Source organism: Balaenoptera acutorostrata, chromosome 11 (genome assembly GCF_949987535.1).
Source record: "Balaenoptera acutorostrata chromosome 11, mBalAcu1.1, whole genome shotgun sequence".
Lineage (NCBI taxonomy): Eukaryota > Metazoa > Chordata > Mammalia > Artiodactyla > Balaenopteridae > Balaenoptera > Balaenoptera acutorostrata.
In genome coordinates this window covers 25,928,089-25,953,995 of record NC_080074.1, presented here as the reverse complement: position 1 = coordinate 25,953,995, position 25,907 = coordinate 25,928,089, and the positions used below count along the sequence as shown (strand labels likewise).

General features: G+C 36.6%; 1 protein-coding gene across 1 annotated transcript in view; it reads right to left on the bottom strand.

The window, feature by feature from the left end:
- The window catches only part of NTN4 (netrin 4), a 98,999-nt gene that overhangs the window by 16,500 nt on the left and 56,592 nt on the right, over positions 1–25,907 (bottom strand). Inside the window, exons 4-5 of the mRNA XM_057557526.1 lie at positions 14,237–14,363; positions 11,667–11,855 (exon numbers count right to left, since the gene is read on the bottom strand). Coding sequence (XP_057413509.1) covers positions 11,667–11,855; positions 14,237–14,363 — 316 coding nt within the window. The remainder of the gene's footprint in view (positions 1–11,666; positions 11,856–14,236; positions 14,364–25,907) is intronic.

The window sequence follows — 25,907 nt, the reverse complement described above, 5'->3', positions numbered from 1 at the left end:
CCTTTGTTTACTCATTTTGTTTTCATCAGTTAGGTCACAGTATGGAATCAAGTTCTTCGGATCTTTATAGGTCTTTGGATCAAAGTCTTTGGGGTCTTTGGATGCAGTTTTTAATTTACATATTTACTTGGGTAAATTTATTTATAGTTTGTTCCCATGGGGTTAGGGACTGTTTTGTTGTATATACACCGTGAATAGGATAGGGCTGCCACATGATAGGCACTGAGTAAATCTGTGTTGAGTTTTTTTAAAAATGGATTAATTATAGCCAGTTAATAGATATTTCTTAATGACTGATGGTCTTCTGGCCTCAGTCAAATCTGGGTTCAAATCTCTGCCTCTGACCAGCTGTGTGAACTTGGACAAATTATGTAGTCAATTTAAGCCTTGGTGTCCTCATTTATAAAATACAAAAGACACCACCTAACTCGTAAAGATTGCTAAATGAGATAACTTATGTAAATTGCCCAGCACAGTGTCTGACCTATAATAGCCACTCAACAAATGCTAGTTCTTTTCTGTATACCCCATCTAGTTTTGTCTAGGGTTTCTGAGAGTTTAGATATTTTATAATTATTTGCTTGATTATTTAGTGCTTCTTCTCATCAAATGCAGAATAGCATATTATTGATTTATTCAGTGAACTGTTCTGGAGACATTTTAGAGAATTCCATGACCTCTCCCACTTCTCTTCCCAAATTTGACTGACTTTTATTATTCATCAGTTCATAAAATGTCTCCTTTTTGCGGTGAATTTTAATGTTACTTAATCTTTTTAAAGGATAGTCCTAGTATGATTATTACATTATGATATATGTATTTTACCTAGCTCTTTCACTTCTTAACCTTCTGGTTTTACATCCTAGATTTTTTTAAAACCGAGATTAAAGTTTCCCAACTCTTATTGCCAAGTCACTGTTCTATTTAAAGTTTGCTTTTCAAAAACATTTACTTCGTATTGGTTCTATGCTGGAATCATTCACAGTTGCTTCCAAAATAAAACAAAGATGTCTATGTTGTTTATATGACATAAGATGAATTCATGTGGATTTGCTAAAACTACAATTTGAAAGAAAAAGCCCACTGAGCTACTACTGGAAGAAATGTCAGTGACCCTTGGAGAACAATTCTTTTCTGAGATGGACTGGAATACAGGCACAAGAATGAAAAATGGAAGGTGATATTGTGATAAGGTATTCTGGATTTGATTAATTTAACAATTTTACTTCAAAGACAATTTGAAGGTAAAGAATAACCATGCTAAAGGTAGAATGAAATAATTGTTAAATAGAGGTACAAGCAGAGAGAGACAGTGATTCTTCTTGGGACCATGTTGAGAAGGTGATATCTGAGTAGACTGTGAAGGATGGAAAGATGGTCTGCAGCAAGATAGTCACCCACTCAAGGCACTTGTATTTCCATCAGTTGAACAGTTTTCATCTAAGCCAGAAAGAAGAAAGAAGAAATAAAAAGCAAGAAGGAACACAAGAGAGATTTGAATGGACGACAGAACTCTTTCTTTACAGAGATAGCTTGCTACTTAGGGTAATGGTAACCAAGTAACCAGACAGTATCTTGGTAAACATTTGGTTTACATTTTAGGGCAGAGGGAATAAGTTTATTTTTATTCACTCTCTGCTAAAAGGCAGTTGACTACATTTATTTTGTCCCACCAGGGAAGAAGGAAGGGCATGTCAGTTCTTCAAGAGGTTGTTTACTCTGACAGAGAATGAATGATACTTTCTTTTCCATTTGCTGATTTTTCTTTAGATGTAGAAAGAGACTATGCAATAGTTAAAAATATGTCTTGACATAAAAGTCAATTCATTTGTTGTAAAGTAACTAACTGGCTATTTCCCAAAAAGAGAACTAATTCTGTTCTACAAAGCATTTCTTCAAACATCTGTTTCAATCCACGTGTCCCACTAAAGGAAGGGACATTTTCTATAGAAAAATGTCATGGATTAGCTGTCAATATTCCATACCCAATCAATTTCCCACCCGTTGAACATTTAACATATCCTTTGGTGTTAAAAGAATAGGGAAGCGGGGGAGGATGGGACTTCATGAAGTACTGGATTCAATATTTATTTAAATACCAACATAACATACTTATACTAGTTTAATGCTATGTTCTGGAATATAAACATGGAAGTAAAAGTAAATTGTCAATGTAGTGATAAGCTAATTTTATTATAAATTCCAATCTCATTATAATAATTCACTTTAAAGTATGAGGTATTTATGGTAAATAAATCTGTATACTATGAATAAGGGAGTCCTCTGAATGGAATTGCTTGGTATTTATTTTGAAACTGTTACGTGAAAAACAGACATCCTAGAATTCTTCCAGAAATTTTCTTGGAGAAAAGCAGTGGTTCTGAGTTAGACAGTCTTACGTGGGAGAAGATAATTGAATGAATGCTTACCAGCATTTATATCTATCACTGAGTCAAGAAAAACATGTCTAGCCAGAGTTTTAGTAATCCTTTAGGATTTTCCACCAGAGATATGGCTAATTCAGGGAGTGGATTAAGTTATAGATGATAATTAGCTCAAAATCTTTGATCCAAAGATGAAAGTGAACAGAGTTCACACTAGAAACAGGAATAGTATGTGTAGTGGTTCTCACATGCTAGCCTGGAGACCGAAAGGCTGAGTCAGAATCACCAATGATGCTTTTTAAAATAAAATACATATTTCTGTCTCCATCCCTGTTGGAGATTCTGAGTCAGCAGATCTAGGGCAGGGCTCTGAGATTTCATATTTCAGCAAGTTTTTCCAAGCGATTCTGATCCACATACAGGTTTGGGAACCAGTGACTAGATAGCAACAGTGCTTGAGATCAGATGAGGGGGCTGTGAAAGTGGAAGCCAGACTTTGTTCAAAGGAGAGAAACCATCCCACTTTTGGTTTAGAGTCTGAGTTCCTGATATTAAAAATATATATATGGTAGCTTGAAATAGGCCATGGTGGGAATATTTATTTATTTATTTATAATATTTATTATTTATTTATTTATTTGGCTGCGCCGGGTCTTAGTTGCAGCATGTGGGATCTTCATTGCTGCGTGTGGGGTCTTTGTTGTGGCATTCAGGATCTTTTATTTGTGGCAGGGGGGATCTTTAGTTGCAGCATGCAAACTCTTAGTTGTGGCATGCATGTAGGACCTAGTTCCCTGACCAAGGATCGAACCTGGGTCCCCTGCATTGGGAGTGTGGAGTCTTAACCCTGGACCACCAGGGAAGTCCCCATGGTAGGAATATTTAAACCATAGAAATTGACCAGTGCTACAAATCAGGGCTTTCTCCCCCCCTAGAAAGCCAGCGTGCCACGTCCAGTAGGATTATTCTATTTTTAATATGCTTGCCATAGGAAAATCTACTTAGGTTATAGGTACTAAAGGCACATAAGTGACTTTAAAGATTTCAAGTGAGCTACTCTAGAAGAAGCTTCTCTTATTTATTTATTTAATTTATTTTTTTATACAGCAGGTTCTTATTAGTTATCCATTTTATACATATTAGTGTATATATGTCAATCCCAATCTCCCAGTTCATCCCCCCCAACACACACACACACCCCCGCCACTTTCCCCCCTTGGTGTCCATACGTTTGTTCTCTACATCTGTGTAGAAGAGACTTCTCTTTTAGAACAAAGAGACAGTATTCCTCCAAGTGTCTCAGTACACAGTGATAGTTATATTTCTCATGTACCTTAACAACCAGTTTGCGCCTCCATTCTGCTCTCAGCCCTAGATTCAGCTGGAGAGATTCACGTTGTCTCTTGTGTTTATAGACGTTAAATGCACTGTCCTTAAAAAAAATTTTTTTTTCTGAGTTGTAGAAATAAATTCAGTTTCAATGATCTTCACTAGTCTTAAAAAAAAACAAACAACATCTCTAAAATCCTCAGAAGTAATTTCTTGACTATGAAAATGTGTAGTTGATTGTTTGGGACCACAGTTGACTCTAGTTAAGGTTAAAATAAAGAGGAAGTGAGAACAGAGATGATTTAATTTCTCACAGGAATAAATCTATTGGCTAGTAGATTTGGTTCAGGGCCCTGTTTATTCAGCTTTGGTGAACTTATGGCCATTAACTAAAAGTGTACACATAAGGACCATAGTATTTAGCATGATGTTTGTCAGGAGGAAAAAAATAGCCTAGAACATCCATGGGGCCAATAAGTCCTTGGCTTATTTGGCAGGGAACTAGCTACCTAACTGTGAATAGAGTCCCAAGAATAATGTCACCAATATTTGTTGAATGAATTAATGTGCCCAGGTAAGTATTCTATTAAACGTATAGTATATAGATTCTGTGAGGAAGAATAAACATCAATTCATTCCCTTTTCTAGATTATCTCATTAAAGGCAACAAAGGCAATCATCGATTAGAAAGTAGGACAAACTTTGTATTTCAGCTCTTTAAAAGGAAAAAATAAAAACAGCCACCAAGGCTCCTTGGATCGAGGGCATCTTTTTAAGGAAGCCTCCCCTTAATTGCCCTCACACCACCCCCAAACTCTCCTTGAGGCACTTCGTGTATCACTTTCATTGCATTTTCCTCATATAATGGGGGACATTAATACTTTTGTGCTTTTGTGAAAGTTAAGTGAGTTACTAAATATACAGCCCTTTGAACAGTGAACAGAAAAGAGTAGGCACTCAATAAATGTCAGCTATTACTATTATATCATTACCATCACCACAGTGAAATGATTGAAATGATCTGTTACTATAAATTTCTCCCCATCTAGAATGTAAGATCCTTTAGGGAAGACCTTTTCATCTTTACAGATCTAGTGCTTACTGCAGTGCCTGCCATAGAAGAGATGTTTTTCCAATAAGTGTTTCTTTGGCTAAATTGAGCTATGATTTATAAACTTCTAGTAAACTTTGACCTGCTGTTTCAGGTTTTCAATAGTTCCAACTCCTGAGAAGACATAAACTAGGAAATAAGGGTGAGAAGGGTTTTGATACATCGTCGCTGATAATCCAATAGACGGTAATTGTCCAGGCCTATTTAATATTATGTTTGTGATTATTTCACTGATAGAAATATAAAGTTTATTATTTCCTTGATATACAGTTGTAGGCTCTAGCACTTGGAAATGAGGAACAAACATACAGAAGGAATCTTCTAGGATATATCTTTGTAAGTGACTCTTCACATAGATATGGCCACAAGACAATAGCAATATTTCCTGTGCATTCTGTAGAATGCTGGTCCTAAAAGATACTCTGTTAAGAAAAGCATTCTCTGATTAAATTTGGGAGACAGACTTCAGAGCTCTATAGGAGGTTTATCATGAACACTAGCATATTAAAAGCTCTGAGAAATCCAGAAGAATAGAAACCTTTGACTAATTCACCACTTCCTGAATTTGAAGGCTGTAGAAAAATTTCCCCATATCTAGTTCCTATTAACATCTTACGGAGTTAGTGTTCCATGAATCAAACTTTGGAAAATGCTATATCATAGAAACACATTTATCTAGATTTCCATTTTTTCCCTCAATAAATCTCTATGTAATTCATTAAAAAAATCTAAGTCTATGTGCATACAAACAGAGATGCAAACTCTGGTTAATTTGGATGCTACGGGAATAGTGGGATATTCTGTCTGGCTAACTAATTTTTAAAAATTAACTGTAGAGTAAATGCTAACTGCATTTAACCCTTGATGAAAAGTACTCTGCAGCATTCTCAAACTTTAATATAACACAACCACCTGAGAATTTTGGTAAAGCACATGTTTGATTCAGTAGGTCTGGGGTGGGATCAGAGGTTCTGCAACTTCTAATCAGCAACTGGATGATGCCAGTTGCAGCTGGTCTTTGGACCACACACTGGGTATCAGGTTACTTTTCTGCCTTGGTAAGCAGAGTAGTGTAAATATAATAAAATTGTTACTTTGAATAACATTGTACATGTTGTTGACGGAGCCACACACTGAGATAGTTTAAATTTTGAGAGATATCCACTTGTTTTCTTGATACTACCTTTCTCATAAAAGTAAAGTGGGACCCAATGGGCAGAAAAGCTGTAGCTCTAGCGATATTTCTATCAGCACTTAGCATGAAATGTGGTGTACTGTAGGTACTTAATAACTGTTAAGTACATTAACCTATTTGTCATAAACTTTATTATCAGCCTTGGTAATTCTAAAGGTGATATAGAGACACATCTGCTAAGGAGGGAGTTAATGATAAGAAAATATTACTAAATAAAAATGAAAATGTTGCCAAACATTGCCAATCAAACAGTATAGTATGGAAAATACTAGAAAGAGAAAAAAACTGAATGCACTAATAAGTGGTGGAATTTACCCCTGGCTCAGAAAAGGGAAGGGAAGAACCAGAATAATGTTCTGGAAGAAGGTGCCAGTAAGAAAACCCATGCTAAGGAAGTGGACACAGGCATCTCTGCCCCAAACATATGCTGGAATAGTCATAAAGTGAATGGAGATACGCCTTCCTCAGTCAGCCTACCCAGGATCAAGGGTATGTCTAGAAAAGGAAAAAAGGAAATACAGATCTTCCATACTAACCCATCCACCTCCTACAAATTATGCTAAAAGGACTAAATTGGTACCAGTTGTTTTCATAATCCCCCTACTTGGTGCAAGTATTGTGTAAATGTTTTTAACTAGGAGTGATTAGCAATATGAATTATTGGTGATAGTTTCTAGCTTGAAGTCTTTCAGTACCCCAGATGCAGGGGAATTCTATGATAATTTAAGGGGTTGAGAAACTAATCCAGACAAGTATGTTACAATTGTGTTATAATGTTTTCTTCCTTCCTTCCTCCCTCCCTCCCTCCTTTCTTTCTTTCTTTCTTTCTTTCTTTCTTTCTTTCTTTCTTTCTTTCTTTCTTTCTTTCTTTCTTTTCTTTCTTTCTTTCTTTCTTTCTTTCTTTCTTTCTTTCTCTTTCTCTCTTTCTCTCTTTCTTTCCTTCCTTCTTTCTTTCTTTCTTTCCTTCTTTCTTTTAAATATATTAATGTGCTCTTCATGGAGTTTTCATTAAAATAGCTTTGATACCTTTGGTCTTCTGACATTTGGATATTGCCTATAAATATCAATTGGTAGGGTCCAGGTAATTATACTAAAGGTACCTATGGACTGATTGTCATCTACTTGTGGATAGTTCAATCCACGCCATCTCACTGACTGAGGCATCCAAGATGAGGGCACCTTCATCCAACCACCCATCTTCTCTATTTCTCTCATCCTCATACACTTTTATTGTCCTCCCCCTCTTTTTTTGCCTCTATAACCATTCTGAAATTTTTTCAGTTCTTTGAACATGCTGTAGTCTTTCTTTCTTCTGTTCCTTTTTAGCACTGGTTGTTCTCTCTGCTGGGAATATTCCTACCCATGTTATGTTGATTCCTATTAAACTTCAGGTCTCCTTAAGTCAAAAAATTAGCTCTTGTTCATTGCCCTTCCTATGAGCTGCCCTGTACACTCTCTAAACAATACTGGTCATACTTGTGTGATCTAACACACACATGTATATACCACTAGTTGCCTACATACACACACACACACATATATATATATACATATATACATTTATATGCACACACACACACACACACACACACACACACACACAAGCTCTTTAAAAAGACTGTGTCTCTCTTGCTCACTGTTATAATTCCCAAGAATTAGCACACAATAGTGTTCAATAAGAATTTGTTGAATGAAAGAATAAGTTTAAAATGTCCTAATTTTGCTCAAGTCTATTGACCTTGGAAATCAAACACTATAATATGGAAAATATTGTCTCTATTGACATTTTCACAGGGTAAAAAATAATAAAAAGTTATGTGTTTTGTTAGTTTTAGCTACCTTCTCAAATTTTGCTTATGTTTTTATAAAACTGTAGTTTGGGGACCAAAAACCTATAAAGCCTTTTCAGCACAAGTCCCTAGAAGAGCTATATAAGTAGTGGGGTAACTTTTAAAATAATCTCCTCTTTCATGCTCTTTTTACTCTGAAGCCATGAGCCCTCTAGGATTTAAATAGTTAGAGCTGGCAACCTTTTTACGTTTTGTAAGAATATGAGCAGTAGCTTGAACGTAGAACAGTAACAAAACAAAGCAAAACAAAACAAAACACAAGGTATTTATCTTGGCTCCAAGTCTGCCAATAAACCTTTCTATTTCTCTTTTTATTGGTAAGACACAGACATTTTTTTTTAAAAGTCACTGTTTTAATCTTTTGTACATTTACTCATCTTACAATTTTGTAAATCTGCAGAATTTAAAATTTGATTAGTAAAGTAAAACGCAGTGAATAATATGCAATGCTTTCAAATGAATCTGAACATTATATCAGTAAAATATATTGGAAATATATGAAACTTTCCTAATTAAATCACTACAATGGCTCCCAGTACCCTAGGGAATAAATACTAAAATTTTTTTTTTTTTTTTAAGAGCCACAATAGTGGCCACATTTCCATTCTTTTTTTTTTTTTTTATAGCTACTTTATTTATTTATTTATTTTATTTTTTTGACTGTGTTGGGTCTTCGGTTCGTGCGAGGGCTTTCTCTAGTTGCGGCAAGTGGGGGCCACTCTTCATCGCGGTGCGGGGACCGCTCTTCATCGCGGTGCGCGGGCCTTTCACTATCGCGGCCCCTCCCGTTGCGGGGCACAGGCTCCAGACACGCAGGCTCAGTAGCTGTGGCTCACGGGCCTAGTTGCTCCGCGGCATGTGGGATCTTCCCAGACCAGGGCTCGAACCCGTGTCCCCTGCATTAGCAGGCAGATTCTCAACCACTGCGCCACCAGGGAAGCCCTAAAATTTTTAGGATAGCATACAAGACTCTCTAAAATCTAGCTCTAATCAATGTTTCAAAGTTTTCTTTCACTATTCTTGTAGCTCTTCTACTTGTTACTCTAATGAAAGTGACCAGCCATTTGCTATACCAGAACAGAGGAGATACTTGAATGTTAGTCAGATATTAGAAACTGGGTTTGTTTTAACCAATGTAAGTAAAACTGGGGGGGCCTTCAACTAGACCAGTGTTTCTCAAACTTTAGCTTGCATCAGAAACACCTGGAGGGCTGGGAAAACTCAGATTTCTGGGCTCCACCCAAAGAATTTTTGATTCAGTTGGTCTGGGCTGGAGTCTGAGAATTTGCATTTCTAACACATTTCCCACGTGACGCTGTTGCTGATGGCCCCGCAACCACACTTTGAGAATCACTGGTTTGCTTGTTAACTTCAACTAAAGTTAAAAAAAACAGAAAACCCCACAAACTTCCAGTTACAAGATAAATAAGATTTGGAGTTGTAATGTACAACCTGATAACTATAGTTAATACCATACTGTATATGTGAAAATTGCTAAGAGAGTAGATCATAAAAGTTCTCATCACAAGGAAAAAAACTGTAACTATGTGAGGTGATAGATGTTAACTAAACTTACTGTGGTGATCATTTCACCATTATACATATACTAAATGATTATGTTGTACACCTTAAACTTATACAGTGCTATATGCCAATTATTTCTCAATAAAACTGGGGGAAAATAAAAAAAAAATACTGCATCTTGTCACTCCTCATTCCAAATCTCTGGCACCTTGGATCCTTCTTAACTTGTTTTGGTGATAAAAGCACTTATCACCTTCTATATATTTTTTCTATATATTTCACTTATTACTTATATTTATTGTGTGTCTTCTCTGCTAGAATATAAGCTCCTTGAGTGCAGGGGTCTTTGTTTTGTTCCTGAACACATCCTAAGCCCTTGGCACATAGTAGGCACTCAATGTATATCCATTGAATGAACGAATGAATGAATGAAGGAATGACTGCGTTAGGTACATTGTACAACATACTGTTTCAAGTCAGTGCTATATAACAGTATCTTTTTGAAAATGTTGCCTGTTGCTATACAAGACAGTTACAAGTATCTAAGTTACTCAATGACAAATTAATTTCCTTTCCTGTTTTATCTGCTTGTTAGTCCATACATTCTTATTTTTAGACATTTCTACTAGTGGTCTGAGGATGTGGAATACACACATACACATATCTATTTAAATATATCCTGTACAATCGGTGTTAGGGCTGAATATATTCTAGACAGAAACAATTTCATAAGCAGACCCTTCAGTCAGCACATGGAGTTAAGGAAACTACATTTTAGTCCCTAAAGTACTGTGGATTTTAAAGAAGTAATTATCTTTGACATAAGGTATTTTTAGTCAATAAAGAGTAGAAACACTATAGTATTATTTCCCACTGTCTATCTTATAGGACAACAGTTATTATAATACTAGTTTTCATTTCTTGGGGGCTTACTATATGACAGGCAATGCGCTAAACACTCCACATAATTTAGCTTATGTAGTTCTCATTACAACCCTGTTGGGAGAAGGAAATCGAAGTCCAAAGAGCTTCAACAGCTGGCATAGGATTACACAGCCGTAAGGGGCAGGGAAAGCTTCTACTCTAGATCTGTTTGAAACCTATTAAGATGAAAGTCTGAGTACAACAAGGAGCAGGAGTAAAACAGAATTCTTGGAGAAATATTATGACATAAATCCAAATTTGGGGCTCAAGGTTGAAAGGGAGCTGTTCCACATTCTATCTTCCACAGTCTAAGAGAGAAAGCTTGTAACAAGTAAGACCACTCATATTTCATGTAGATATCTCCTGCCTGAGGTTAAAACTGTATTTTCAAGAGCAATAGAATTTTTCCTTTAAATTAAAAACAAACCCAAGATTTTAAATGATTGTTTCCCATTGTATTGCTCCTTTCCTGTCACTGTTTTTGATCTAGAACATGGAGTCCTTGGCGGGGAAAGGAAGGGCATGATCATTCATCTCCATTAACAGTCTTGAGTGGTTTCTGTTATCTAATAATTTCTGAGTTGACAGACGTGGAAATGCTCATGTAGTTAAATGACTGTTCATCCACACTGGACTTTCACTTAAGCTCTGCATACATCTTTCACAGTCATGTTTCAGGTCATGTCTCATTAATTGAGCAGATCTTTGAAAATTCTACTCTTTTTTCAAATAAACCTCTTCTTGGAGTTATGCCAACAAAAAAGCAGAACCATTCTGTAACAGTTTAGTATTTGGGGGGAGAGTAGGGAATTATTGTTTTGTTCTAAATTCATTTATGATACATTGCTACATTAGAGCAGAGTCAACCAAATTGCATTCACAATGAAACCAAAACCTGTCATTTTTCAGGTGTTCAAATTCACTGCAGAGATGAACACTAGAATGACCCAAGTGCAGCTAACCACTCTTTTTTCGTCTATTTGAGTCCATTATTGTCTGTGTCTTACTCATATGTTTGGTCTTAAGATGATCTTAAATATATCTCCCTCTTCATCATTCTTTTTTCTCTTTTATTAGTCATCTTGTTTTCCAAAATGTGGTGCTATAGGAAGCAATTTTACTTCATGGAGAGTGAGAAAGGACATTGTTTTTATGAATATTGTACTGTTTCTACCTAACAGATTGAAAATTCTTACCCCTTATCAATGAAGTTAACTGATGTGTGTGAGTGGATTGTCTGAGAATTTCATGACCTCTCTCCCGTGCGTGAGCAAATGAAGGATGGAGAGTCATCTCTTTTGTACAAATCAACCTTTTTTTTTTTTTCCAGTAACCATTAATTCACTTACATTTGCAAGCATCTGGGGCAGAGAAAGGTCTTCGGAGGTCCCGGTAGAAGCCTGGCTTACATCGTTGGCAATGCTGACCTTCTGTGTTGTGCTGACAGTCATTGCAGACGCCACCACTATGATTCCCTGATGCCTCCCACACATTAATGTCAAAGTGACAGGCATCAGCATGTCCATTGCACTTGCAGGCTGGGAAAAAGAAGCATGGGAGGAAAACAAAGAATTAAAAATAAAATGACAGGTTCTCTAATATTCAGGCAGTTAAAAGTAGGGTAAGCTGATTCCTAATTTTTTTTTTTTTTTTTTTTTTTTTTTTTTAGGCAGTGGGTTTGTCCTGTTGGGTTGCTTTCCTTTTTTTTTTTTATTTTTTTTTAATTTTTTTATTTTTTTGGCTGTGTTGGGTCTTCGGTTCGTGCGAGGGCTTTCTCTAGTTGCGGCAAGTGGGGGCCACTCTTCATCGCGGTGCGGGGACCGCTCTTCATCGCGGTGCGCGGGCCTTTCACTATCGCGGCCCCTCCCGTTGCGGGGCACAGGCTCCAGACGCGCAGGCTCAGTAGTTGTGGCTCACGGGCCCAGCTGCTCCGTGGCATGTGGGATCTTCCCAGACCAGGGCTCGAACCCGTGTCCCCTGCATTAGCAGGCAGATTCTCAACCACTGCGCCACCAGGGAAGCCCTGATTCCTAATTTTTAAAAATTTAGTTTTTTCACACTCAGAGACATAGAGAACAGACTTGTGGTTGCCAAGGGGGAGGGGAGATGGGGGAGGGATGGAGTGGCAGTTCGGGGTTAGCAGATGCAAACAATTATATATAGAATGGATAAACAACAAGGTCTTACTGTACAGCACAGGGAACTATATTCAATATCCTGTGATAAACCATAATGGAAAATAATATTTTTAAAAGAATGTATATATATGTACATACATCTATATGTATGTATATCTGAATCACTTTGCTGTACAGCAGAAATTAACACAACATTGTAAATCAACTATACTTCCATTAAAAAAATTTAGTTTTTTGAATAGTATACATTTTCACAGTACAAGATTCAAAACAGTATAAAAACGTTTATACATTAAGAACTCTTTCACCCTGTTTCCTCTGGCCTTCAGTAGCTGCTTTCCTTTCTTCCTTCCTTCCTTCTCTTTCTCCCTTCCTTCCCTCCCTCCTTCCTCCGAGCCTAGAAGGAACCTTCTAGTGGGCAGAGGTTAGTAACTTGGCAGATAGATTGATTTACCTTTCATGAAGTACTATTCCTCAGCTATTGCTGTACTGGTGAGTACGAGGTAGTCTCCTATAGAAGCCTTAATTTTCTTATAGAAGAGGCTTGCAGAGTTTCTTATATAACAATTTCTCAAAGACATTTCTAAGATTATCAGTCAATAGCGCCAAGTGACAAGTCTCTGTGTTCTATATGTATTTAGATATGCAGCTGGTTTCAGTGGAAAGGGCCAGAATGGCACTCTAGGAATTTAGGAGAAATTCTTTAGATTCTCTTGATGAGTGATTTGAATAAGGATCCAGACTTTTTTCTGGAGGTCAACTGCATTTGAAAATGTTTGTGCTATTGTTTTTCATTGTTTCCTTGATGTGTTATGATATTTTGACCACCAGACTCATAGGCTTTAAAAAGCATATTGTAAGATAATTTAAGATTTATGCTTAGAGGAAATCCTTTACATTTCCTAGAAACTAAAATAAATCAGTTATGATTCCAAATTATGTAAGGGAAGAGACTTCTCACAATTTTACCCACTGTACTTGCCTTTAAATCCTAGTAAAACTGAAGTCTGTGAGTGTAAAGGTTGTTACGGGCATGTGTATTTCTCTGTGCATGTGTATTTCTATTTCATGTATATTTCATTTTGAATTGCAAAGAAAAAAAATGATTCATGTTCCCATATTTTTTACCCTTCTATCTAATTTCCAACCTCAAACCCAAAGTTAGCCATGGCAATGTTAGTCTCATTCTTGATGAACTGGCTTAGTTTTAAATCTAATTTGTCACTACAAGTATCATAAGTGAAAAGAAAGGCATTATGGTATTACAGAAAAAAGACATTTAATTTGGAGTCTGAAGACTAGGGATCAAGTCCTGACTCTATCATTTACTAACTTTGGCAAGTTACTTAATCTTATTGAGCCTCAGTTTCCTGATCTCTAAAATGGGATTAACACCACCTACTTTATAGGGTTGTTTTGGGAACTGAATTCAAGATAGCTATTTTCATGATTATAATTCAGTATCTCAGCTATGATGGTAACTGCACATTCTAATCCTCAGTTGCTCTTGAGTCTAGCCATGTTTTATTATGTCAAAGTCTCAGGGAGGGTGCTTAGGTCCCACAGTGTCCCAGCAAATGGGCAACACATTCTTGGCAAAATAGTATATCGGTGATTTTGCAAGCAGTAATTGTTTCCAAATGGCTGAAGTTACAGTGGGCAGTGATATGGTCTATGTTTGATATGGGCTACTACTTTATATTGTGTTTCTAGAGACAACAAGGAGTCCATAGATGTTTACTTTACAAAGAAGGCTTTGAGTCTGTGTGTTTGGTACTTACTTCTGCACTCTTTTGGAGACCCTGTTTTGCCATCAGCTGCCTCCCAGGGGCGGTCATTGTATAAAGGTGCACAATGTTGGCAGTGGGTGCCTGCTGTGTTGTGCTTACACATACACTTTCCATGGACCTGCAAACAAAAATAAGTAAGCACTATGAGCACAAACAATGCTAGGAAAGAACACTCTTCCCACAACCTCATCTCATTGGTTGGCTTTAGCCATATGACATTCATTCATTTTTGTGAAGAAGTTGGTCATCAAGATGAAAGATCCTTTCTTTAGTTTGTCTTGTTGTTAATTCATATCCTTGGCTGTAGGATATGTGAACCTAATGAGCAATTCTGAGATTACTGGCTAGGCATTTACTTAAATTTGTTTTGTTTTGTTTTTTGTATTTTGTTTTTGTTTTTTTAATTATTTATTTATTTTTGGCTGCGTTGGGTCTTCGTTGCGGTGCACGGGCTTCTCATTGCAGTGGCTTCTCTTGTTGCGGAGCATGGGCTCTAGGCACACGGGCTTCAGTAGTTGTGGCACGCAGGCTCAGTAGTTGTGGCTCGCAGGCTCTAGAGCGCAGGCTCAGTAGTTGTGGTGCATGGGCTTAGTTGCTCTGTGGCATGTGGGATCTTCCCGGTCCAGGGCTTAAACCCGTGTCCCCTGCATTGGCAGGTGGATTCTTAACCACTGCACCACCAGGGAAGCCCTACTTAAATTTTTAATACCTTTAAATTATTTTATTCTTTACACAAAAGTAATACATCTTCAATATAGAAAACTTAGAAATCTGTAATCCCATCACAAAGTGACATCATTATCAATATTTGAAGCATATATTTGAGGTACTTTAAAAATAAAATTATATTTAATAAGGTTTTTAAAAACACAATTATATTTAAAACTTCTTTTTTGGATTGAGATCATCATTTCATGTCATTAAATATTCTTGTACAACACACATTTTAATGGCTCCCTTGTATGATGTAAAATTTATTTGACCAATCCCCTATTTTTGGTCATTTAGGCTTTAAAATATTTTTACATACTATATTTTAATTCTGTAATGAATATCCTTGTAGCTAACAATTTGTGTACATCTTTATTAGGACTGTGTTTTCTAGAGGTAAAATTGAACAGTCAACATTTGTATATTCTTAAGGCTTTGAACACATTTTGTCATAATGACTGGGCATTTTCTTTTAATCCCACAATTCAGAGTAGTTGAGGGTTTTTAAAATAGTATTTTTCACAGGGAGGAATACTTTAGTGGAATTATCTGGGATCTGAGAGTTTTATGAGAATTTTAATATTTTTTGTATTATCTCACCAATAATTTCTTTTTTAAAAATTTTATTTATTTATTTATTTGGCTGCATTGGGTCTTCATTGCTGCACACGGGCTTTCTCTAGTTGCGGCGAGTGGGGGCTACTCTTCATTGTGGTGCTCAGGCTTCTCATTGCAGTGGCCTCTCTTGTTGCGGAGCACGGGCTCTAGGTGCGTGGGCTTCAGTAGTTGTGGCTCACGGGCTCAGTAGTTGTGGCTCACGGGCTCTAGAGTGCAGGCTCAGTAGTTGTGGTGCATGGGCTTAATTGCTCTGCGGCATGTGGGATCCTCCCAGACCAGGGATAGAACCTGTGTCCCCTGCATTGGCAGGCAGATTCTTAACCACTGTGCCACCAGGGAAGTCCCCACACATTCACAGATTTCCCCTAGCCTCCTAGCACCACAACTTGGTTAATTTTGTTTCCTCTTCCTGGAAACTCTCTTCCCTCTTCCCTTCTGCCTGTCAGAAATACTGCCCAACTTCAAGAACCATCTCAAAACCCAATCCCTCTCATAAAGTCCTAAATAATTTCTAAAAATTAATATTTGGGATCATCTGGAATACTTCCTAATAACTAAGTATTGCCCTGAATTCCAGTAGCAAAATGCATTTATTGACACATGATGTCATGACTGTACAAATGAACGTTTTGTAAAGCAGCTCAGAATGGGATTCCCAAATTTGGATCTATGAGGTATTGTTGTTGTTTTCTTGAGAAACAGTATAAGAGGTAAATCAGCATAAAGGTAATAAATTATATCAATCAGTCAACAATTATTTAATGAATATCTACAAGAGAGAGTTGCTATGTTAGGCAACGTTTGGTACACAAAGCATTACAAAACATGATTTCTGTCTTTAAGCAAAGTATAATGTAGCTGGAGAGAAAAAAATTTACATAGAAAAAAATTACAGATAAACAAGACAATAAATAAATACCTAAGAAACAAAATGATGTTGGAATTCAAAAGATGCAGAAATCACCATAGATTAGCAGTTGTTTATGAGAGGGACTGGGTTTTGAGATGGTTCTTGAAGTTGGGCAGTATTTCTGACAGGAACACGGGAAGAGACTTTCCAGGAAGAAGAAACAAAATTAACCAAGCTGTGGTGCCAAGAGGCTAGGGAAAATCTGTGAACAAAGTTTATTTTAATACATCCAAAATATTCTGACTGTGATGATAAAGGAACTACTAAAAACAACATGTACTTAGAGTGGCCAGAAACAAAATGAATCTTAGAGTTCAACAAATGTGGAAATAACCAAAACCAGTACATTGATGTACTACTGCTGGACCTAATTTAACACTTGAGTAAGTTGTGTTATCTTATCCAGGATCCCCTTTCTCTTTTCATTTCCTTGGTATATATGTCTTTGGTTCTACCGGTAGAGGCACTCTGAAAATAGCATATGCATTATCCAAGTGTGTTACATGACTACTGTAGACCTTTATGCACACATAAAGTTCAAGTGCAGGATTTATTCAGGGCTTGGAGGAGCACAGGCTACTTGTAAATGAATCACATGAGGACTAAGAGTTATAATCTGGGAAATTTCATAAATAATAATTTTGGTGGCCATCTTGCTAAATTTAATTTCTATGTATTGTAAAGTAAGGTTTTTGTGCTTAATGAAAATTAATTATAGCTGTCCTTTTCATTCTTAGGGATTAGCCAGGATATAGATTTTTTAAATGGTAGAATTGACTCAGAGTACAATGTTGTTGCAAAAACTTTTGTTGATTTTCTTTATAGAAACCCAGCTAATATTATAGATTCAACTTATTGGTTTTGCTCTTGGAATGCCCAAGTGTAAGGTGAGTTATAGTTACCTATTTTCTTGGGCTTCTCTTTGTGACTATGCCTGTTAGGAGCTGTTTATACATAAAGTCCCATGGAGTTGTAATAGTTTACTATACATCACTATTCAAATGTCCAGGCAAGAGCTAAAGACAAATTTGCACTTAAATTTGGAGATCTGCAGGAATTCAATTTCTACTGCTCTGTAAGAATGAAGTCTTTTCATCCTAGCTCCTGGATATCTAATTTTTCATATATTCTGGTAGAAATGCTCCAGTCCAACTGCTTTTTATTAAATATTTTAAATTCAACATTCCTTATCATAATGAAAAAAATAGAAATTCTATCAAATAACTTCTGCATGGTAAGATTCTTTTTTAATTGAAATATAGTTGATTTACAATGTTGTGTTAATTTCTACTGTACAGCAAAGTGATTCAGTTATGTGCATATATATATATATTCTTTTTCATATTTTCCATTATGGTTTATCACAGGATATTGAATATAGTTCACTGTGCTATACGGTAAGACCTTGTTTATCCATCCTATATCTAATAGTTTGCATCTGCTAACCCCAAACTCCAACTTCTTCCCTCTTCAACCCCCCTCCCCCTTGCTAATCACAAGTCTGTTCTCTATGTCTGTGAGTCTGTTTCTGTTTCGCAGATAAGTTCATTTGTGTCATATTCTAGATTTGCATGGTAAGATTCTTTAAAGGCTCTCAGTAAAAGATGGATGATTCTTTGTTTACTTGTACTAGATCCTGATTTCAAACAAAATGGAGTCTTTTGAAAAAATGAATAAGAAAAATCTTCCAAAGTTGAGGAATTTAGTGAAGCGAAGGCATACTTATGTAGCTGGCACAAGTTAGTAGCATAATGAAGATTAGAAGAAAAAGCAGTTTTGTAACTGTCTAAATTCTATAATAACCTGTGAAAAAATAAAAAACAAACCACTACATACAAAACACCCAGGATACAAATATTTGATAGAATTAGAGTCAAAATTCCTAGAATAAACCATCCCTAATTCATCATTGCTGTTAAGGAGATTATATGGAATACTATCTGAGGAGGGCATTTGAAACAATGTTAAGAAGTCCAAAGTAAATATAGTAGAGACCAAGGTCAATAATTGCTATCTGTATAAAACTCTAAGTGCGGTCCCTGAGGTTGTGTCTTGAAGAGTACATAGGATTTTCCTTAGGGAGCAAAGACAAGAAGATAACCCCAAAGGAATATTCTGAAGAGTCAGTAAGTAAACCAGAGGACATGTGTTGAATAAGTAGGTTCTATCTAGACCACGGAATACATTAAATAGCTTAAGAATGATGAATTTATCCTGTAATACTGAAGATCCATTGAAGATTTTTGAGTAAGGAAGTGATTGAAAGTTGTATTAAATATACTTTATTTTCTTCTCTTTTAAAAGATTTCCTTTTACCTCCTATCTTGTCTGTTATGTTGTTTCTTCCCCCTCCTTTATTATTTCCTTTCCAAAATTTTTTACCCCAGCTTATACCTTCCAACAGCCAATGGCAGTCAAATGTATTTTCTGATAATGTTTAGAATTTTAAAAGGTTGCTAATTTTTATTTTATTGCTTTTTTGTATCCTTCCTACTTTTAAAACAACCATTTATTCAATACTATATAAACATAGATGCTGCAAATTATTGCTACTTTTCTTTAGAGGAATTAAACTATCATTATAAGTCAGTTTATCTGGTTTGGTCTTGGAATGCCCAAGGCCTATATGTAATTTCACCTAACTCATAGGTTAGTCCTGGCCCACAAATTCCAGGCCTCAGGAGGCCACAGACATTTAGGGAAACCTCATCAAACATTCACATGTATCACAAGATAATGTGGACAGGTCAGTTCCCTCTGGAGTAAGGATTTCAGAGCATTCCCTCATTCCTGCATGCCAAGGATTGGGATGAACCTCCCAGGGTCTGAAAGATGCCAGCCCAGCAAATATTTCTGCACACAGAAAAATTCAAGGAGCTGTCATTTTGAGAACTACCAAAAATAGCTGTAAATCATTACCTAGACCATCTGAAACAAGAAATCCTTCCTCAGCAATACAACTGTTACAGTTCAAGCTTGAAAGATCACCCACTATTTGATGCTCGTGAAAAATGTGCAAGTAAAACTAGGTCTTCATTGAAAAAAAAAAACAAAACAGAAAAAGGAAAATTTAGTAACAAGTTAAACATAGCTCTTATTTGGTACACAAACATAAGCTAGATAAAGAGCAGGAAAATGGGATTATGTATTTAAGGCTTAGTTGAAGAAGAGTGGTGTCTGGCTTTATAATTGGAAAATGAGAAATCTATTTCAACAAAAAAATCTACAACTCCTAATTATCTAAGAGGTATACCTTGGCATTTTGGATATTCTATGAATTTCATAAACTCCTCTGCTATACTGAGAGTATGTTTCTCTGTTGATGTCAAAAGTTTTCCTACCTATATCTGAAACCAAGCAAGACCCTGTGGGACTCCTGGGCATGAAAGCCTTTCTGTGTCCCCCGTTTTTTGTTTGCAGGGAATAGCCTTCAGCCTCCATGACCTTCCCTGAGTTCCAAAGGGCAGGTCCAAACAGTTGCTAATCAAGGAATGGAGGGTATGCAAAGATAAGGGAGGAGCAGCCAAGAAACAGTAGTGCAGCCTTGGGGCAGGGTCCTGCTTCTGCCCCAAGGGACACACATAACAATACCTTTAAGCTCTTTACAGAACTAAAATTCCCAACAAATGGAAGATGTTAGCATTCTTCATTCCAGAGAAGCTTATCAAGAGACTACCTGGGCCAGATTAAAGGAACCAGAGAAGCTCATCAGGAGACCACCTGTGGTCAGATTAAAGGAGTGCAGGCCCTGCACACACCCTGACCCTTATCAACAATTCCGCCCTTGAACCATTGCTATAAAACTCCTCACCAAATCCTCCCAGGTTGGGACACACACTTTTGAGAGGCACGAGCCCGCTGTGTCCCTCTTTGCCTGGCAAAGCAATAAAGCTGTTCTTTTCTACTTCACCCAAAACTCTGTCTCCAAGATTTGATTCAGCACCAGTGCACAGAGGCCAAGTTTTCAGCCTCATGTCTAGTAGTATTTATTTGTTACTAATATTAACCTACTTGCAAGTCATTTTTAGCATATTTATCTTACAGGGAGGGAATCATACAAACTTTGAACCAGTAATTTAAGGAATTACTGGAACAGCTTGCTCATTAACACCTGTGCACTTTGACAAATATTATATATTAGAGGCAAATAGACATAGAAGAGAAAATACCACTCCTTCATATGTAAGGCTATATAAGTAAGAATCTAGGTGGGGGCAAAATGAGGAAACGATTTTTTCAAATCCGTCATTGGAAGATACACATCTTGCTTAGAAAAGCTGCTTTTTTAAAATTATTTTTTAAAATTTATTTATTTTTGTCTCTGTTGGGTCTTCGTTGCTGCGTGCGAGCTTTCTCTAGTTGTGGCGAGCAGGGGCTACTCTTTGTTGAGGTGTGAAGACTTCTCATTGCGGTGGCTTCTCTTGTTGCAGAGCACGGGCTCTAGGCACGCGGGCTTCAGTAGTTGTGGCTCGCGGGTTCTAGAGTGCAGGCTCAGTAGTTGTGGCACACAGGCTTAGTTGTTCTGCAGTATGTGGGATCTTCCCGGACCAGGGCTCGAACCCGTGCCCCCGGAATTGGCAGGCAGATTCTTAACCACTGTGCCACCAGGGAAGCCCAAAAAGCTGCTTTTTAATTGTTCTCTTTGGGGCAGAAGGCCTTCTAGAAGTCAACAAACATAGAGTTGAGGAAATTGGCCATGGCAGGAGGTTGTGAGAATCTGGTTGTTTGCCATGTCAAGCATATGGGTAGGACAATCACTTATCAAGATGTTGTAGAATATTTGAACATTAGATGGAAGATTGGCTTTGATGACTTGTAAGGTCCTTCTAGTCTTAAGGTTCTATGATTCTAAGCCCTGCTACTCTGTATTGTGAATACTGCCTGGTTGTAGGCAACTACCCATAATCCTTTCTGAGCTACCAGATAAGACTTAAATGTCATATGGCTGGGTCCTGTTGGCATCTCTCCAATGCAGCATGTTTCCAAATGATGTGAAAGTCAAACAAGGGAGAGCTAGGAGAATATCTCTTCTTTTTTGCAGGCACTACCTGATGTGGCACAAATGAAAAATAAATGTTAATAGTCTCTGAAGATTGATTTGCATTTGTCAATAATGACTATACCTAAACTAAATTGTATTCTTTCTGATTTTTCTTCTACTGTTTTCCTCCTTCTGAACTGCATTTTCCCCATTGCTTGTGACTAAAGTAATTGTAGGCTGTCATTCTAGCACCTGCCTTCCAAATAAAGGTATATTTCATCATCTAGTGATGCTCACCAGACATTCACCATAATGGAATTACCAAAGCGAATAATCAATCTGCTTAAAGCTTTGAAGAACTCAAATTAACTGAATTGCTTTGTGAATGTCTGATAAAATTTACTTCCCAACTGCTTTCCAAGAAAGAAAGGACCAACTATTGTTCATGTCCTACTAAACTTTATAATGAAAGTTAGTGGAAAAAAAGATTTTACAGCTAAATATTCAGAAATTCCTGAATTTCATCAATTGACTAATTTCTTTGAGCTCTTGTGTCATTATTGTTTACATATACATGATTTTATTTTCATTCTTTGAATTCCAATGGGAAATGAATATTCTTTCATACCATCATTGGAACTTTAAAAAATGTTTGTGAAAAAAGGATACAAACAGTGCCTATTCTATGAACCTAAGAAAAATGCCCACTTAAAGGCAGCTGTGGCAATTCACGGACCTCCATTTAGCTATGACAAATGATTTAGAAAGTGGAACAATGCTTTGTAGCACCTTAAGACAAAATGTAAAGGCAAAAAACTGATTTAATTTCTAAAGAGATAGTATGTCCCTTTTAGAGAAAAGGATTAACTTCTAAAAGAATGAACTTCTTATGCATGAAAAGAGATGAATTCTAATAATGGGCTAGCCTGTTAGAACCTGCTCCTCTTAAGCAGGGAAAAACAGGCACAACAATGCTACAGCATAAACCTTTGAATAGAAAGCATTGTGAGGAAAACATGTCTTTTCATTAACAAATAAAACATTCCTCTACCCCTATTAAAGGGTTGCATGTTTTAATTTCACAGAAGAAGTGGGAGTTCTATGGTGAATATGAAGCATAATAATTGAGTTTGGTAAAAGGGGACTTGAAACATACTGTCAGAATGGGATAAAATAGGCTGAAGCCCGAGTATTCCAAACCCTTGCCCAATAATATATATAGCAAGAATGTAAGAAGTTGAAAAGCTCTACAATCTATTCCTTGGTCTATACTTTAACACTAGAGAAAACGGGTCTTGTAAGAAAGCATGGGCAAAAAAATAAAGAGGTATAGAGCAGAAACAATTATGAGTAAAGAATGAAAATCAGCCACGAGAGGCTTCCCCGTCAGCCTGTTGCCTGAAATTCTTCCTATTGGGACTCATTCCTTTAGCTTCTGAATGGTGCTTTAGGTTCAAGAGCTCCCTACAAAAATGTACTTAAGCTCAGGAGGCGTAAATCCTTAAATTATTAGCAACAAACATATCAGCAGGGATTATAACCATCTGTTTTCAATCCTAAAACTGTACTCAGAGTTGCTTAAAGGAGGAAGTAGTTTCCTGGTGGAAGGAAAGGGAATGTCTAAAGGGGAGAGGGAAGGAGCCAAAGACAAACTGTGCCTACTTCACTGTTTTGCCAAGAACCTTGCTCTGGCTGACAGACCTGGAAAAAAAACAAAAACACAAACCATGCATGGAGCCAATACAAATTTCATAGGAAAACTGCATGTAAGTACACCGTATGGTAATCGTGTTTATATACCGCTCTCCACTAGATTGTAAACTCTTGCAGGGAAGAAACTGTGGCTTAAATTTCTTTGAATCCCCAGTACCTGGCATATAATAGGTTTTCAATCAATATGTGTTAATTTTTTTTTTTTTTTATTCAGCCAATGTATATTCAAAGAAGCATTGAGAACCTTAGCTATTGAGTTTAGTTCCACTTTAAAAACTTCCCAAGACAGCAGGGTGCTAATTAATCATTTGAAGCGGGAATAGGATACTTTTGTTTGTCACAGAGCAGGATTTTGGGCAGAGTAGGATTGAAAGACATTCAGCTTTGTCCAGAGTGCTTCTGGTCAAGGAATATTGGTAAATATGATGTTACATAGGGTGGTCGTCTATAGTTGCTATGGGAGAACTACTGTAGGCCCAAGGAACATGGATTAGTCAGGGAGGGAAATGGGAACAATAAAGATGAAGAAGAAGATGATGATGATGATGATGATAAATAATAACAATAATAGTAGTAGTTAATATTGATTAGCACTTACTATGTACCAGGCACTGTTCTAGGCATTGTATAAATATTAATTCATTGGATTTACACAAGAATAAGGTAGGTATAATTATTACTTCCATTTCATAAATGAGGAAACTGAAGCCCAAAGAGTTTAAGTAATTTACCCAAGGTCACAAAGCCAGTAAGTGGTGGAGCTATTTGAATTCTAGCAGTCTGACTCCAGAGCCACCAACTTAACCCTTAAACTATACTATTCTAAAGACCCTGGGGAGTAGGATTTTTGAGGGATCTACTTTGGCCAGATCTCTTCAGTGTGTTACTTAAATAATATTGGTATGTTTCAAACCAGTTTGTCCTTGAAGAGCTCCTTGGGGCAAAGGCTGGTTTGGACTCAAAGTGAGCCATTTCAAGGGTATTAAGTTCTTGAATGGATTATTTGTCCTATTCCTCTGGGAGAAACCTAGCAGTTTTCAAGATGGGTGAATATAGGAAGATTGGCCCCCATTTCCCATACCTGGCATGAATAAGTTCAGGGCATGTACTGGTAGAGAATACTTTTAGATTCCCATTGGTTTAGTGTAAAATCTGTCTGTACACTGAAAATTCTGATGCCTCCTAGGGGTATTTCTGGGCCACTGCAAGTGTTAACAACTCTTAACTTATCAGAAACTCCCCTGAATAAATTTGCAAATGGAGATAACAGGAATGTAAATGAATTCTAATTAAAGATTTGCTCTTTGTGAATAGCCTCCCTTTTGTTATGGGCTCTCCCTATTAGATATGATTTGATAGGGACAGATAGTAATATTATGTAGTGTGATGGCTTTTAAACAGTTAGTTTTAATTTATAAAGAATGGTAAGTGAGAACACTGTACATAACCTAATGATTCAGGTCAATTTTTAGATTCAGGTTGCTGGCTTATTTCCATTTTTTCACGTACAAAACTTTGTATGCCCCAAAGCTTTTATTTATATATCTAAATGGCAGTTTTTCTGTGCCACTGTGCATGCTATTTATCATATGAAATCAGGAGTTGAAGTAGTATTCAGAAGCATGAATCCACACACACAAAATTTCCAAATGCTACTAAATCTGTGTACTCCAAATTGTGGACATTAATTTTAAGATTTCGTAAAGATGTGTTTCAGCAGACCTCTGTTTTGTAGTATTACAGCTAGAACTAAGAACTAAAACCAAGTTTTGTGGTTTATCTTTCAACATACATCATGGCACTTTCTGTTAAATTAGATGATTGGTCAAAACGAAAAACAAAACAAAGCAAAAACAAACTTCCCAAACCAACTTCCCTGCAGAAAGGAAGGCAGAAACTGCTCCAGGACAGAGAAAAGCATTTTGGGCTTTCCAAATAAATTTCAAAACACTTTTGAGTTAAAAAATATTGTTAATAACGTAACCTTATTTAAAAGCCACATGAAAGAAGGTTTTAAAATATTCCCATTGTTTTAAAATATACTATTAGCTCAACAATGGTTTTAAAGTGAGCACTTTAGTTTAAATTTTGGGTTCTTCAGTAAATTTTAGGTAGGATTCTCTCTTACCTTTCAGAGTGATGATTTCCTAGAATAAAGAAAATCTCTCTCTCTTTGTGAGTCCAGGTATAGGGACTACTTTTACTTATAACAATGGGCTTAAAAGTTTCAAATGTAGCAAGTTTTGGGAAACCAAATTATCAACATCATCAGCATACTTTTCTTTGCATATTTCCCTAATTAACAAATAATGTTCTTTTTGTTTGTAAAATTCAGATAAACTTTGAAATGCTGCCCCCCCAACCCCACGCCAAAAAAAAAAAAAAGACTAAGTGTTCTGACTAGCATACTTTTGTGGGTTATCTCTGCCTTTTTTTTTTTTTTTTGTAACTGAAGCATAGTTGATTTACAATGTTGTGTTAGTTTCAGGTGTACAGCAAAGTGATTCAGTTTTTTTTTTGTTTGTTTGTTTTTTTAACATCTTTATTGGAGTATAATTGCCTTACAATGGTGTGTTAGTTTCTGCTTTATAACAAAGTGAATCAGCTATACATATACATATATACATATACATATGTATACATATGTATATATGTATACATATATAGGGATACATATATCCCCATATCCCCTCCCTCTTGCACCTCCCTCCCACCCTCCCTATCCCACC